Source organism: Alexandromys fortis, unplaced genomic scaffold (genome assembly GCF_014885135.2).
Source record: "Alexandromys fortis isolate MF-2015 unplaced genomic scaffold, M_Fortis_MF-2015_v1.1 scaffold_2_1_26212458, whole genome shotgun sequence".
NCBI classification, from domain to species: domain Eukaryota; kingdom Metazoa; phylum Chordata; class Mammalia; order Rodentia; family Cricetidae; genus Alexandromys; species Alexandromys fortis.
In genome coordinates, this window is record NW_026067930.1 from 21,841,613 (window position 1) to 21,859,211 (window position 17,599).

General features: G+C 39.3%; 1 protein-coding gene across 1 annotated transcript; it reads right to left on the bottom strand.

Moving 5' to 3' along the window:
• Positions 1-13,184: 13,184 nt before the first annotated feature.
• Positions 13,185-14,297, bottom strand: LOC126503505 (glycoprotein-N-acetylgalactosamine 3-beta-galactosyltransferase 1-like). Its single transcript, XM_050145224.1, is given in 1 exon segment — positions 13,185-14,297. A coding segment is annotated over 1 exon segment (1,113 nt).
• Positions 14,298-17,599: the final 3,302 nt, after the last annotated feature.

A 17,599-nucleotide genomic window follows, 5' to 3' on the forward strand; every position in this document is an offset into this window, starting at 1 on the left:
AAAATAATAATATAATTATAAAATATATTATTCTAATATATCTGTCAAAGCCTTAAGCTAAGCAGTTGCAACAAAGGCAAGAAGAGTGATTTTAGACCACATGCTGAGCACTCCAAAGCTCCTTTCAGTTAAGAGGATGCTTAAATGATTGACCTGTGAATTTATGAGGAAAAAGAGGGAAAATGGGAGGCAGATAAAGAAGGGAGGGTGAGGGAGAGGCAGGGAAAGGGAAGAAGGAAAGAGAGGGAGAGGAAGGAAAGAAGCAAGGAAGAGGAGTTCTTCCCTATCAGGCCAAGCAGGTTTTTTTAATATAGATTAACCAATGAAAGCAGCACATAAACAGAAGGACCTCTTACACCAGTTCAGTGTGTAAAGTCTTATGCTTCCAAGACTGTCAACCTTAGCCTCATAATTCACTCAATGGAAAGAGAAAACTAACTCTCACAAGCTGCCCTCTGACCTCTACTTGTGTGGTGTGGTATACTTGTGGCCTCTACCACATACAGGTTCATGTGCAAGCACATACACAAATAAGTACAATAAGTTTTTTAAAAAAAAAAAAAACCTTCAAAAAAAACAAAGGAAAGGAGGAAGGAGAAAAAGAAAGGAAGTAAAATAATGAAGTGATGTTACCGCAGTGAGAAAAAAAGAGAAGATTATGATAAATACCCATCACAACTATTCGCAGTGAGGAAAATCTCCTCCATTGCTAATACATGCTGAATGTTGCAGGATTAGAGTGGCTGATCTAACAAGATATTTAAAATTTTTCACTCTATTTGGTTCTTTAACTCTTCTCTCTTTAACTAATTTAGTGATTAAAAATATTTCAAGTGATGTACCATCTTTTTAAAATAGATGTGAATATAAAGTGTGAACAAAAATTAGATCAGAGTCTGAATTGATAGTACAGTAGAAAATGAAGAGTTTCTTCCTCTAGAGCAGTTTAGACCAAGAGCAAACCTTAATTGGAATTTGTCTCCACCGTCTTTAATTGTGGTCCGTTGTCTGTGGTCTGTCTACTGTCCTCTCTTGTCTGTAGTCTTTGCTCTGTATTTATTGAATAGCACAAAAAATATGGCATGGTAAAGGAATGAGGAATTTGATTTTACAGAAAACTATATTGGAGTTTTGCCAGGGGAGAAGTTACCTTACTGATGCACGTGAAAGGGCACACAGATGTTATCAACCTGTGTCTACATGTTGTTTACATTCACGGTAGATGTTTGGTTTTGTTAGGATTGACTTCAACCCCTTTGCTGCTTTCAGCAAGTGATTTCAACAGACACACACACACACACACACACACACATATACCCTTACACGTTATTCTGGTCAGGGGCGTGGAAGAGTACAGAGTTTAAAATTAAAGTTTAAAGTTTTAAAAACTTGTATAGGAAATCAAAGGCATAGTACAGATGGTAACATTATCTTCTTAAAGGAGAATTAAACTGACTGAATACAGTAGGGAAACAGAAAGATACCTAGTTCTAATGATCTCAAGGCAAATTATTAACTTAAATGCAAGGTTTGTCAAAAGTTCAGTTTCTAAAATTAAAAAGTATTTTCACAAAAAGCTGTTCTGTCAAAGGTCCAGAGAGATAAGTTGTCAGGTAAAAGTACTTGCTGTCAAGCCTGATGACCTAAATACACTCCCTGAGTTCTACATGGCAGGAGGAGAGACCCTAATTCTTTTAAGATTTCCTCTGGCCCTCATATATCCTATGGCTTCTTAGGTACATATGCAAATACTGGTGATAATAAAATCAAATAAAAATACATCAAAAAGAATTTTTATGTCAATACCAAGGTGTTTTCATTACTAAACATATGAATCTAAAAATCTGAAAAAGAAAGAAGGAGTAAATATGATTATTGTAATGGGAAACTGAAGGTTGAATAAAACAAAAATGTATTATGGTACAGAAGAGAGTCTGGATGAATGAGCCATAAAATGAGATTCTGTCAATTTCCTCCAGTACTATCTAGTGCACACATAAGCAGAGCCACGTTTTCTGCAGTGGAAACTCCAAGCTGACTCCCTGTGGACTACCCCTTAATTAGAAATGTTCCACATTTTTAGATATACACTTATTGGGCAAGAGGCCACTGTGCACTTGGTACAGGATCAGGCACTCAGGGAAAATGCAAACCCAGATCTATTTATGATGCTGAAGCAGTAGAGACCTTTGGAGACTTGCAAAAGTCTGCTGTGTTCTGGATGTATTTGGAGGTCAGGAGGAGGCAGATCCAGATGCCAGGTTAAGACTAGAGGAAGAGTCTGATAGATATCTCTGCAGATGCTCTAAACATGATGCCCATCTTTTCATGAAGAACAGTGTTCTACGTGTTAAAGAGAGAAGATGTAAAAATGAGCATCACCATGACTTCTGTCTGTGCTGCTCCACTGATATTCTCTTCACCAAGGTCTCTAATGAGGTCCAAGTGTTATAGAAATAACATGTCTTCTCAGAAATTGCAAACTGCACATTCTTAGAGATGGAGGAACAATTCTGCCTGGGGCTAATCCCCAAAGAAGAGTCAGCCTCGAATGGAAGGTGTTAGTAGCTTACATGCATCACAGGCTTACACAGTTGACACATACTGCCTTCCCTAAATCTCTTTTAGGTCCTGGCACCAGGTTAGACTTTGACAATTAAACATAGATGGGAGACTAAGTCTGGATACTTAGGCAGAAGGGAAATGTACACAGCAAAGATACTGCCAGAAATATTTCTCAAGGATAGCAGTGTTACTCTTTTCGAATAGCTGTTACCATGGTCATCATGCCTACTTGTATTGGCGTAAATGAATGCAGACAGATTGTAATAATATATACAGCTTTAATGGGGAAATAGACTTCCAGAACCACAGGTTCCCGCAGAGAACAGGAAAGCAGAAGGGGCAGCAATCTTTATAAGTAAAAAATATCCTCGGGGGACCCTGCCCCCTGCTAGCAAGGTGATTGGCTGGGTCTCCCCTACACCTACTGGCAAAATTATGCTTTCTTTCCTCAAGAAGAGAACTGTGATTTTATGGTAGTCCATATCTTAACATTCATTGTGACCCTGTGCAGGTGACCCCCTTAACTTGGCTGTTAGATGGCTGTTAGAGGTTTGTTCTTTGGGGTTGTGTCTAGTTTCTGTTGCCTCTTAGTGAACAGATTTATATCCTAGCACTGTAAGCTTTGCTTGCTTGTAAGAGGTCTGGTTATAACTGGGGGACAGAGCCCCGTTGCCTAAATATTAATGTGTGTGAGTTAATATCTCCTACGGAAATATATTAGTAAATCCTTGATAACATCAGATCTATTACTTTGAACTTTTTCTATACACAAGGACATATCTCTTCCCTATAGAAGAAGGAGAAAAGGAATTCATTGGTTCATAAGATATAAATGTTTAAGGTTCCAATTCTCTGACACTTATCCAGCCAAGTTCCAGGTATGAGATATCACTGAATGAATCATCCCCCGGGCCATTGCTAAGCTCAGCAGTGTGTGGAGTGAGCATCTTGTACTGTGGTCTTAATTTCTTTCCCTGTTACTGGGATAACACAACCTTTCAAAAGCAACCCAAGGAACAAAGAGTTTATTTGCTTCAAGTTCAAAGGTTTTATAATTGGACCTATTCAACCATCTTATGGAGCATTTTTCTCTTTTAATCTGGGTTATTATTTAATTTTTTTTAACTTCTTTTACTACTCTTTAGGCCTTTTCCACTCCATAGCAAATCCAATTGCATTTTTCACTTTAATAATTCCTTCTATACTTTAAAAATTGATTTCATCTTTTGATCACTTGTCTTGGTTCCTCACTAGAGAAACCAGTCAAAGGCCACAGCATATCATCATTGTTAAAGCTCAACACTCCTCTCAACACACACACACACACACACACACACACAAACACACACAGAGGACGGTACCTTCTGACTGTGCCTCAGGAATTCAGGGTGCCAGTGGCACTGGAGAGAGAGCAGGGGAGTGCCAGAACGAGACACCAATGGGCCCAAAGAGCTTTTGAATCCTTTATTTATAGGGGCTGGACGAACAAGTTAGTACAACCAAGAGGTGCAGGAAAATGAATGCCCAGCGGGCCAAAGGATCAGCAAGAGGCAGTAAGTTCAGCCAATTCAAAGTCAGTGCTCTCATAGACATCATTGCTAACTAAATGGCAGGCTTTGTGTTCTCTGAGGAGGCAGACAATGAAGCAAAGTCCTATGTAAGACTTTCCTCCCTTCCTCACTTTTATTTGTCTCTTCTTGTCCTACTCTCCCTGGCCAGTAAAAGTGTAAGAATGTAGCCTTTACTTCATAAGAAACACAGCTAAACAGAACTTACCTCCAAATGGATCAAGGACTTCAGCAGAATGCCAGATACAATGAATCTCACAGAAGAGAAAGTGTGTAATAGTCTGTAACTCATTGGCACAAGAAAGGACCTCCTGAAAGGGATGCCAATAGCACAGGCACTAAAAAAGAATAATAAACTGGATCTTATGAAACTGTAAAGTTTCTAGATGGTAAAAGACACCATCATCTGAACAAAGCAGTAAGCTACAGAATAGGGAAAGATCTTTGCCAATTACACATCTGGTAGAGGGTTAATATCAAAGATATATAAAGAGCTAAAAGACAAACAAAAAAAACAAAACCAAACCAAAGCCAAACAAACAAAACCCTGGACAACAAGAAAACAAATCACCCAATTAAAAAATGGGATACAGTAGTCAGTATTGAAATTAGTAATGGTTTCTAGGAAATATGGGAATCAATTTGCCCCAATATCTAGCTACACCACTCTTGAGCATATGACCAAAGATGTTCCATCCTAACAAAGAGAGAGACATTCACTCAATAATGTTGATTGCTGTTCTATTTATAATAGCTAAAGACTGGAAACAACCTAGATGATCTCAGAAAATGGATAAAGAAAAAATAGCACATACAATAGACTATTACTCATCAATTAAAATAATAAATTTATGAAATTCTCTGGTAAAAGCATCGAACTAGAAAATATATACTAAGTGAGGTATCCTAGATCCAGAAATAAAATATTGTGTGTATTCACTTACATGTGGATATTAGCTTTTAATTCAACGCTAAGCAAGCAATCCAAAGGGGCATGAAGGCTAGGTGTAGAGTAAGGGACTAGAGGGGACAGATAAATCTTATAAGTAAAGAAATATAATAGATAGACATAGATGGATGGGGGACTGGAATGAGAGGTTCCAGTGGGAAGAAGGAGGTGAGAGAAGAACAAGGGAGGGAATATGGGGAAAGACAGCTAAATATAAGGATCATTTGAGATGTAGTATGGAAGCCTAACATAGTAGAAGCTGCCTAAAATATATACATACATGAGGGTGACCTATTTGAAATTGCCAGGTAATGGGGGAGACAGAATTCCAACTGTCTTCTGTTATCACCAAATGAAGCTTCCAGTACCAGGATTAGGTTACATCTAATTAGGATGTTGGCCAAATGGATTCCATGGGAATACCCAAACAACTGAAGCTGTTGTCAAGACTATAGGTTGTTTCACACAACTTGAGACAAAGGCCCCATGGTTGAAGAAAACAACTCACTGGACATGGACAAGGTGAGTTGGTGCCTACATAGAGCCTTCATCCCTATCTTCTATCTTCTATACTACCCGAAGGTACTCTGGATGCTATCAAAGGAGAAATGTAAACACAAACCCAGACAGAAACCCTTTTATTTACAATAGTTTCTCAGCTGCAATATATTCTAGGCCAAAGGTGGCACGAAACTTGCAGGTGTAATCAACTTATATCTGCTTTGACTTAGGGTCATGCTATGAGATGGAATCCATGCCTGAAGCAAGAATCTGAGACTAGACAGCACCAGGATCTAGAATGAAATGAAATACTACTGTTCTTAAGAAAAAAAAAATCTGCAATGAAATGACTCCTAGTGACATCCTGCTATAATCATAGGTCAGTACCTTGCTCAACCAATGTCAGAGAAGCTTCCTCCTGTAGCAAATGGAAACAAACACAGAAACCCACAGCCAGACATTGTGCAGAGAACAAGAGACCTTGGAATACTCATCCCTAAATGAGATGTTTATATCAAACCCCTCCCCCGCAGGGTTCATGGGACTCCATGGAAGAAGATGAAAGAGGAGTGTAATATGGAGGACATCAAGGAAATAAGGTCCTTTAAATCAACATGATCACAGTTCATGTAAACTGACAGAGACAAAGGCAGCATGCTCCGGCCTGCACAGATCTGTACCAGGTTTTCTGTGTTACATTATGGCTTCCAATTTAGTGTTTTTATGGGATTTCTGAGTGTGAGAACAAGTGTGTCTCTGATTCTTAAGCCTTTTCTTTGATTCTTTTCCTTATGTTTTTTGGTCTTGTGTAACTCCAGTGTTGGTCTATATTATATTGTTATATTATGTTATATTTATTATATATTATTTTATTATAGTTTTTCTTCTTAGTAGCCTGTTTGTCTCCTTATGAGAGCAAGAAAAGGAGTAGATTCCAATGGGAGAACATGGAGAGAAAGTGGGAGAAATAGAGGGAGATGAAATCATAATCAGGAGATATTATGTGAAAATAATATGTTTTCAATAAAAGTGGAAAATGAGGTACAAAACTAAAGAGAATTTTCAAAAGATGAAACACAAATTGCTGAGAAATACTTAGAGAAATGTTCGATATTCTTAGTCATAAGGGAAATGCAAATCAAAATCAAGTCTACATTCAGATTTCATTTTACACCAGTTAGAATGGCCAAGATCAACAAAACAAATGACAGCTCATGCTGGTGAGGATGTGGAATAAGAGGGATGCTCATCCATTGCTGGTATGAGTGTAAACCTATAGAACCACCAGGGAAATCAGTATGGAAGTTCCTCAGGAAGATGGTAATATATCTAAAGATTCAGCTATACTACTCTTGCTAATAAGTGTGTGTGTGTGTGTGTATCCAAAGAATTCTTCATCCTATAACTGAGATGCTTTGTCAACCATAACTACTGCTTTCCTATTCATGATAGCCAGAAATTGAAAAGTCTAGAAGTTCACACATAGATAAATAATTAATGAAAATGTGGTATATTTACACAATAGAATAGTATGTAGCTGAAACAAATAAGCAAAAAGACATTAAATTTGTATATAGTTGGGTGGATTAGAAAAATTCATCCTGGGTGAAATAACACAGAACCCAAAAGAAAAAGGTAGCATATATTCTCATATGTATAGATGTTACTTTTAAGCATTGGATAGGCATAAACAATTCATGTAACTGCAGAGATTGCATGTAGTGTAAAGGACTAGAGAAAGAAAGGATGACCTCCCAAAGAATGAAAAATAAAATATGTAATTTTGGAAAGACAACATATGTGTATGGGGGACTGGAATGGGAGGATCAAATGAAGCGGGAAAGGAATATAAGAGAGGAAATATGGGAAAGAAAATATAACACTAAAGAGCCACTTGAGTAGTCATACAGAAACCCTTTATAGTAAAATTTTCTTTAAATTACATATATGAAAGAAATACAAATAGGACTACAAAATGGAGGAGAAAAAAAGCCCCAATAAAACAAGTATTACAACCAAGTAAAGCTCCAGTGCTGGGAACAGGTTAGATCTGATTGAGTTATTGGCCGAATTCATCAAAACCCCCAAATAACCCAGGAGATGGCCAAGGCTACTGGTTGGTCTCCACGAACTGATGGTAGATAATAGCTACACGTGTCGTCATTGAACACAGAAGTCATGCTGGTGCTAACTAGAGCGTGCACCCCTGCTGGATCGTGTCTGTGTTACTAGAAGTACTCTACACACTACCAAAGGAAGAAGGGACACACCAAGGCAGTTACAAGCTGGTCTTTCTACTATGGTGATCTTCTTGCGTGATGTGCCTTTGCAAGAGTGGCAACAAAGTTGTAGGAGAATCACTTTGATCTGATCGGAGACCTAGGCCATGAGATGGACCCATGTCTGATGCTGCTCAGATGCTAAAGAACCTGAGACTAGATAGGCCATGGACCTAGTGGAAAACCGAATGCCATTGTTCTGCTGGAGCAGTGGTTCTCAACCTATGGGCCACAACCCCTTTCAGGGTCGAGCAGCCCTTTCACAAGGGTCACATGTCAGATATCCTGCATATCAGGTATTTTCCTTATAATTCATAACAGTAGCAAAAAATCCAGTTATGAAGTAGAAGTCGAGTTAATTTTATGGTTGAGTGTCACTACAACATGAGGAGCTGTACTAACAGGTCTCAGTATTAGGAAAGTTGAGAACCACTGTACTAAAGAAACACAGAAACATGATGATTCCTAATTCTGCTATATCCATAGATCTGTAAATTGTTTAAATATCATCTGAGAAGCTGTCTCATACAGAAGGTAAGAACTAATACAGAGACTCCCCCCTCCAACTGGACCATGTTCTGAGAGTGAGATTCCTTGGAGCAACCAGTCCTAAAAGGGATGTCTTCATCAAATCCCTTTCCTCAGGGATTGACAGGATGATGGGCAAGAGCCAGTGTGAAAGGAAGACACCAGAGAAACAAGGCCTTCCAAAGACAACAGGGCTGCTGTAAGTGGGGAATAACAGAGGTTGTGGCAGCATGCACACGGCCTACGCATGTCAGAGCCAGGTGAGGTTCCAGAGGGGAACCAGATGGGAGCCCCATCCCTAACCAAGAAGCTATTTCCAAGTGTCATCCCCCTGCAAACGAAAAAAAACTATATTCTCCAGTGGAGTCTCTCTGGATATACAAGCCACATTTAGGGTAGACTCAACACTCAGAAGTAGATGGTCAAGACAAAATAAACTCAGTGGTATTTCTTTAGTATTTTTAACCTCATAATGCTTTGTTTGTTTGTTTTCCTTTACTGGCTTTTTGCTTATATGCTCTGGCTTCTCATTTTGTAATCTTACAGGTTTTGCACGTGTCTGTTGTGCACATGTCTCTATGTACATGTTTCTGGAGCTTTTGTTTTCTTTTTCTCTGCTTTTTTGTGTGTATGTGTGTGCATGTGTGCATATGTATGTAAGTGTGTTTGTATGTGTGTGCATGTGTGTGTATGTATTGTGTTGCTTTGCCTTATTCCTATTCTTATTTAGCTGTTTGTTCTCTTTTTATTTATTGTTCTCTCATACAGCATATCCCTCCCACAGCCTCCCCTCCCTCTACTTCTCCCAGCGTCCCCTCCTACTATTCCTCCAAGTCCTCCCAAACACCCCTCCCATCACCCTAAATTCCATTCCTCTTTTGTTTACTTTTAGAAAAGAGCAGGCTTCCCAGTGATACCAACAAAGCATGGCACAACTAGATGCACTAAAACTTAGCACAAACCCTCATATCAAGAATGGACAAGGCAGCACAGTAGAAGGAAAAGGGTCCCAAAAGCAGGCAAAAGAATCAGAGATATACCCATTCTCACTGATAGAAGTTCCAACAAAACAAGAAAAAAAAAATAAGCTAAGCAACCAAAGCATGTACGTATGCAAAGGACCTAACACATTCCCATGCAGGTTCTGTGTCTGTCCCATAATGTTTGGCTATGGCTCTCTGTATCTTTTCCTATTAGCCACCAGAGAAAGCCTCTCTGATGATGATTGGGCTAGACATAGGTTTATAAATATAGTAGAATATCCTTAGGAATCATTACATTGACTTTGTTTTTTGTTTGGTTGGTTGTTTGGTTTTTGCCAATTGTCTTTGGTTCTACTCCAGGTGTCTGAGCCCTCTAGCTCCCATTCCTGGCCATCCAGGTAGTATACGACATGGGCTCCCTCTTGTAGCTTGGGCCTCAACTTAGACCAGTCATTAACTGACCATGCCTACAAGCTATAGGTCACAATTGCCACAGCACATCTTGCAGGCAGGACAGGTGTGGGTCCAAGGTTTAGTGACTGGATTGGTGTTTGTTTTCTAAAGATAAAGACAGCATGGATTTTGATGGATGGGGATATGGGGAGATTTTTGGAGGAGATGAGGGAGGAGAAACAACAGAATAGATTATATAGAAAAAGTATTTTCAATAAAAAAAGAAAAAGGGCAGAAAGAAAGATGGCTAAGACACAAGGACCATCTTTTTCTGCTCATCATACGTCTTTGGTTTCCCTTAGGTTTCTTCTTAGGTCATCTTTCTTCTCAAAGCACACATTCCCCTTACAACCATTATCCACTGCCTGCATTTCAAATGTCCATTGTAATCTGGTTATGCTTAAAATTCTGGCTCCAGCTTCCCTGCTTCTAGATCTAGATACACAATTCCTGATTTTACTATGCTCAGTACTGGAAGACATCACAGGTATGTCTGACTCAACATGTCCCAAATGCATGCACAGATCAGATCCTTTCCACTTCCTTTCTTAGTAACTACCCCTGCTCTACTAGCTAGCTGCAAGTCAACTTGACATAAAGTAGAGTCATCTGAGAGGAAGGAATATCAATTGAGAAAATATTTCCCTAAGATTGGCCTGAAGGCAAGCAGGTAAGGCATTTTCTTAATTAGTGATTGATGAAGTAGGATCCAGCCAATTGTGGGTGATGCCATGACTGGGCTGGTGGTCTTAGGTGCTATAAGAAAGCAGACTGAGCAATCTGTAAGAGACAAGCCAGTAAGCAGCATTCTTCCATAGCCTCTGCATAAGCTCCTGACTCCAGGTTCCTGATTTGACTTCTCTCTGGACATTTCCTTGCAAGTGTAAAAATAAGCCCTTTCCTCCCCAGAATAGTTTTGGTCATGGTATTTCATCAAAGAAATAGAAGCCTTAACTAAGACAGTCAACATGCTCCAGTCACCTATGCCAGGAACCTGAAAACTGAAAACTCTCCTCCTCCCTCTCTCACATTTGTCTCTCGGCATCCCTTCTCATGCTTCACAACTGCACACTGGCCTCATCAATTGTTTTCCTTCTCACTGCCACAACCCCTCAATCCATATCCTCTGCACTTCTCAGGCCTTCTGTTCAGGATAGTGCTTTTGAAATAACAGTCTCAAATGTTTGAAAATATTTAAGGAAACATTCAGGGTCATGGAATGTACAATTATGTCATCCGTTATACCTAAAATTTCAGATTCATTTCTTGCTTAACCTCAGTCAAGGGGTCTTGGACTCTAACTCCATTGATATCTTGCTTGAATGATGGGACTTATTTTCTCATTGTCCCTTGAGTCTTCAGTTTCCTCTGTTTGAACTAATCTCCCCCTTGGTTTACTATTTATACTGCTTTCTGGACATCACTTCCTCCAAGACCCCTCCCTGATCTTTCTTCCAGGACAGACCGAGTCTTTTCCTCAGTCTCCAGTACCACTTTTCCCATCATAAGACAGCATTTGACAAAAAAGCCTTTTTATTGTCCTTTCCATTTCATTTGGGATTGACCCCTGTATCATTCTCATGACTGCCTGCCTCAGAACCGGCTCCCATAATTGGCTTTAAAATGTATCTGATGTATCAATACACTTAATACATGTTTCTGTCTGAACATTGTGTCAGGTTCAGAACATCCAATTTTCTTTTCCAAGAATTTGAGGAAAAAAATGATGAATACTATCTTGCCTTTGCCATTTCTTTCAACGGTGTTCCTTACATTCTTGTATGGGCAGACGATATAATGAGATTTAAGAAAGTGAAGCTTTAGCTCGATTCTGTCATGGGATACTTGCAAGAAATATTACCATATAGATGTGGGTGAAATTGTTAGTATGTATTTGGATTGATTGTACTATGTTTTACAATTGTATTTTTCCTGAAATAGAGATCAAAAACAGCCTTGAAAACGGTTTCACTGCATATGGATGAACCACAGCAGTCATCTACACTGCTGACCAGAGTCTATCACTCCTGCTCAGAGTTTGGACACACCTCACATATTTATGTCTACATTTGACCAAAGTGTCTATGAGTGTGTATTATATAGCACTTAGAAATATTTTATCATGGTAAGTATTTTAACCCATATTTATACCTTATTTATTTATACCTTATTTTAAATTTGTTGCTTTGAAACAACCAAAGAACTATTTTATTGACCAATAAGTAACCATGTCACAAGACTCTTCAAAATTTTGCAATAATAATACACATTATAAGGTGAACACACTTCAACATGTACTGTGTCATAAAGCACTGTTTAGCTTGAGGGTAAATTTCCTTCTAGTAATATCGTGATTGTATGTATTCTTGTCAAAATCCTGCATCCAAATGATTTTGCTGTTTTAACTAGTGACTTCTGTTGATACTAAAAAGGAAAGATTTTAAATTAATTTAAGAAAGTCAAGAAAGACACAAGTAAGTTCTCACCTGCCTAAATGACAAAAGTGGAAATCTGATTATACTCATAGTTTTTCTAATCTTGTTATCATAATTTCACAACAAACAAGTGATCAAGCAAAATAACCCTGAGGAAACTGAAAATAGCATTCATGTAAGGAAAGTATTGAATATTACTAACCTAAGAAACAGCATTGAATTTTCTTATTGGTTATTCATAGCCAACAATGGACAGCTTTGAGAGAAAAACATTTTTGAATATATGGTACTAGAAAAACTATCAAGCACTGAATAAGTATGGATGGCAGAGAGTGGCCTTCAAGAGATGCTTTTCTTAGAAAGAGACCACCATGAATATAGCTCACCATGATAGAAACTAAACATGAATTAGATTCAAGAAGACCTATAATAGAAGCATGGTGTGACTTTATTGGTGACTTTTAGTACAGATTGCATCCTAATTCTGGAAGAAATTCTGCCTCTCATACATTATGGGCAAGAAATTGTCATTAGACAATTGTGTGTCAGGGGGATTTTAGTTTATGTTGTACAGAACTCTAATTTATGAGTAGAGTATAAAAGACGATGCTAAAACTGCTTTTAGTGTTCAGTCAGGCTCGTATATTATCATGAGCAGTTCATTTTCCTGGTCCAGTAGAGTTTGTATGATGAGTATGGTCAGAAACGGATACAAAATCGCTCATCTATCTGACTATTCTTTTAAAAACAGTATCAGTTATATATGTATAAGCAAGGTGCTGTAACACAGAATGCATCTTCTGCTTTAACCTTGGATCATATTCAGGAACTTTGTTGTTGCTTTTTTTTATTTATTTGATAAAATGTTCACTTATTCACCCAGCAAGGCTTGCCCTGCCAAGTGTTCTTTTGGTCTTGCAAGGTTAGTCACTCCACCTTAGCTCTTGCATACATCTCAAGTACTTCCCGAGTTAATCTTTTACATCTTCATTTTGCTTTGCTTTGTTTCTTTTCTCTGGTCGATTTGCAGGTAAGGTGGGCTGATATCTGTATGCATAACCATATGGCCGGAGATGATAAACTAGGTATTCCAACTCATATATGGCTATAGCATTTGCATAGTGAAAAGAAACTGCAAAATCAGAACAGCAGTTGGGCCCATATATGGGAGGGTAATAATTATATTTGTAGTACCAAAAAGATTTGGAGTGAAAACCTGGAATTAAGTGATTTTCTGGCAAAAAGGGATGGAAAGTTTCTTTCCCAGTGGGGTCTCTGGAATCGCCTGGCTTCACGTTGACTGTTTGTAAGCACTGTCCCAGAATGATGTCTTCAAAGGCAGTAAAAGGTTCACATCCATTCCTCTTTATCATACGCACCACTCTCCTCAAGGCCTCCTTGCTCAGCACATAGCCTGCCCCACCACTCATGTAGCCCTCATCTACATAGGGCTTAAATCTTCTCCCAAAGTATACAGGTTGCTCTGGGTCCTGATTTGCCAGAAGCCATCTCAGGTTGTCTACTATAACATATGTATCATCATCTGCTTTCATGAACCAATCTGCATCTTCTAGGTGGTGGTCATGAACATACAAAAAGGCCTTTAATGTTTTCTGGGACAAATGATTTCTGCCTTCTTCAGTTTTTAATCCCACAGCAGGGAAGTCTGCGTTGTCTTCCGAGCTCATAAACAGTGCTTTGTTACAACGCTGGGCCCATGTGGCTCTAATGTGCTTGGCTCTTACCTGCAGATTTTGTGGTCCCGTCATTATCCAGCAAAGAATCTTCACCTTCTGGTAGAGTTTTGCAGCCATGTCTGTGTCCTCATAGCCAGTATACACTTTCGACATCACCGATCCTTTCCGACCATTCTCTCTGGTACCATCTAAATGAGTCTTAGTGGAATAATTAGGAGCCATAGGGTCAATGCCACTGTGTTCTTCTAACAAAATGGTAAAGAACTGAGCACAAAAAAGATATCCGACGACTGATCCACAGAGGAAAGCTAACTGACGCATCCAAAAGTTGGAGGACATTTAGTAGGCTAGTTCTGCCAGCTGAGGCTGGTGTCTGTTGCTGGTCCTGGGGGTCACGTATGTGAGGACTGCCGCAGTTCTTTAAGCTGTCTTCCTCTAAGCCAACTGCGTGCAGGAGAGGGCAGTTATGCAGGTCCGTGCTGACCAGCGGGTGTGTAGGAGGGGTGCTGGTGGCGGCACAGACAGTGCCTGAAGCTAAAGAGCTGAGGATGAAGTCTGACCTCCCAGATCCTTTCTCAAGCCCTGCCCCCATCCATCCAGGGTTTTAATGGTCGATTGTTGTGTCCTCCTGTGGGAGACTATGTCCCTTCATGTAAGCTCGTACTTTATTTCCATTCCATTTGCTGCCCGGGAGCAACTGCGGGAAGTGTGAAGTACATCACCTGTTGAATCAAAGCTGCTGTTGGCAGTTTTGTGGGTTATTAAAATGAAGAATAGCTTGAGAAATTGAACTTTTCAATGAAGGAGCTCTTAAGAAAGATGCCTTGGGACTGGAGAGATGGCTCAGTGGCTATGAGTACTGATTCCTCTTCCAGAAGACCCAGGTTTGATTCCCAGCATCCTTATGGTGGCTCACAGCCAAACATAAATCCACTCCCAGAGGTATCATAATTCTGGGATTTCATATATTCTTCTGGCTTCCATGGGAACCAGGCACTGTGTGGTACACAGATAACACAGGCAAAACACCTGTAATCATAAAAATATAAAAGATGAAAGTTTTATAAAAGGTAATATTACAATTGAGTTTAATAAACATTGAAAATCTGTGAATTAACGTTCTCTTTCAGTTTTATATTCAGTATAAAAGCTGTTAAGGGCTTAAAATAAAGGCATTAGTATGTGGAAACAGATTATCTTATAATTGATTTTTTTTCTTTATTATGACCAGCTATGTTAAGTCTTTGAAAATAATTTCTAAGCCTTAAGCTGTTTAAGTGAGTCGAGTTGATTATGAGGGTGAGGGAGAATAATGCATGCTAGCTAGGTGTTTTCTTAGAAGCAGTTATTGTCACTTAGACCCATGCTGGTTATTACCATCTTAAACTAAGTAGACAAAGCCCAACATTTGCTTTTCAAAGGCATTGAAGGTAAAGAGACCTGTTCCATACACAAATATAGATATAAATACAAGGAAACGTGAAAAGGATTAGCTATGCAAACAGATAAACCTGCTAGTACGGTCTGAAAAGAAAAGAAAAGAAGAAAAGAAAAGAAAAGAAAAGAGAAAAGAAAACCTCATTTTTAGGTTAGCAGACAGAGTACTGGGTTTCATCATGTTTTGTTATGGTGTCATTAGTGTACGTCCCCCAATGGCTTCATTGTCCTCTCTTACTCCTCCAGCTCGTTCTATTTCTTCCCCCAGTTACTACCTCTTCTGCTTCATAATTACAAGTATCCAGGTTCTTTTCTATTTACCACTTCTCTGAAGATATTTTCCTTAATTCTCAAGACTCCCTTTCTTGTTTTCTTACCTTCCAACACCAGGATACAAATGCATGCATATAGAAACACACATGGAATTTTAGACCTCGGTGCTACATGTCATGGAGAACGTGGTATTTGTCTTTCTGAGTCTGATTTACATGGCTTACATAGGGTTTTCTAGTTGCATCCATTTCCCTGTAAATGCTATGATATCATTTTTCTTTATGGCTACATAAAATTTCACTGTGTGTGGGAAATACATTTTCTTTATGCATTCATCTGATGATAGACATCTAGGCTGGTTCCATTTTCTCGGTATTGTGAGCTGAGCAGCTGTAAACATGCATGAGCCAGCATTTCCGGGGTATGTTGACTCAAGTACCTAAGAGTGGCAGAGCTGGATCATAAGGCAACTCTATTCATATTCTCCCAGTGGTGCACAGATTGTCGTCCTACAGACAGTGAATACAGGTTCCCCTTTCCCTACATCTTCACCAGTATTCCTTGTACATTGCTCCTCACTTGTTACTTTGATGATAGCCATTATAATTGCAGTGATATGGAAGATCAAACCAGTTTCCTTTGAATTCCCTCAGTCTGTGTTCTCTCTATTGCTTCTGTTTCATGTTTAGGTCGTAAACAGTTTTATTTGTTTCTTTTAATCATTTGTCTTTTGGGGGGCTCTCTTTAAGGGATTTATTCATTTCTTTCAAATTTTTATCTTCAATTTTTCTTGATTTCTTTAAGGGATTTATTAAATTCTTTTTAAGGACCTCTATCGTCTTCATGAAGTTGGTTTAAAGGTGTTTTTGTTGTGCTTCAGCTATGTTGGAATATTCAGGGCTTATTATTGTAGGATAGCTGGGCTATAATAACAACATATTATCCTGGTTGTTATTAGTGGTGTTGTTACACTGGAGTCTAGACATCTGGGTTTGGGATGATTATAGATCTAGGTACTGACTTCTGAGGTTTTCTTTGTTGTATTGGTGTTTTGTTCTTTGATTTCTGTTTTCTCTCTGGTCTTCTGGTCACCATGGCCTGGAGTGCTGGCAGCCAGCAGGGCCTCTAGGGCAACAGCGAATCCCTACCCACTTTTGGGGCCTAGACTCCTGGAAGCTCCATGGTCTTTGGTTGAGAAGTGTGTCTCTATCCAAGTTGGTGCCTGGGACTCTGTGATGAGGAGGAAATGGGGGATTTGGAATCGTGTCTGTGGAAGGGGCACACTGGGATAGTGGAGGAGATCCATAGGCAGGCAGCCCATCTACAGTTCTGGTGTCTGAGTGACTTCTGGTCCAGCAATGCGTCTCTGCCTGAGTTTGCCCACCTATTCTTTTGGCTGATGTGGCCTTCACTTGAGTAGTAGAAGTTCACTCATAAAGGGGATGGGGATCCTGCAGTGGGAGAGGGAAGTAAAAGGTGGCAGTGGATTAGGTCTTTGGGAGCTCAGCCGAGGGAATCAGAGTTCCACTGGAAGATGGCCTACCTGTTTTTCTGGCTCTAAAACACTGGTTTTGAAGGGGGAGAATCCTCAAAATTTATTTGACAAAAGGGGCAAACTTATATTAAACTTAAATCTAGAAACAACTTAGTTTTTTTTCTAGGATAAAAATTAATACTCTTGTCTGTCCCTTCTACTCTTTCAACTATAAATGTTGGTTAAGTTAAGACTGTAAAGTCCTGTGTGGAATAAGGGAAACATTCAGCCATTTCTAGTGGTAGTGCAAATTTGTATAGCCACTATGAAAATCAAGGTGGTGGTTCCTCAAGAAGACAAGAATCAATCCACCTTAAGATCCAGCTATACTACTCTTGGACACCCAAAGGACACTCTGTCCTTCCACAAGGACACTTGTTCAACCATGTTCATCACT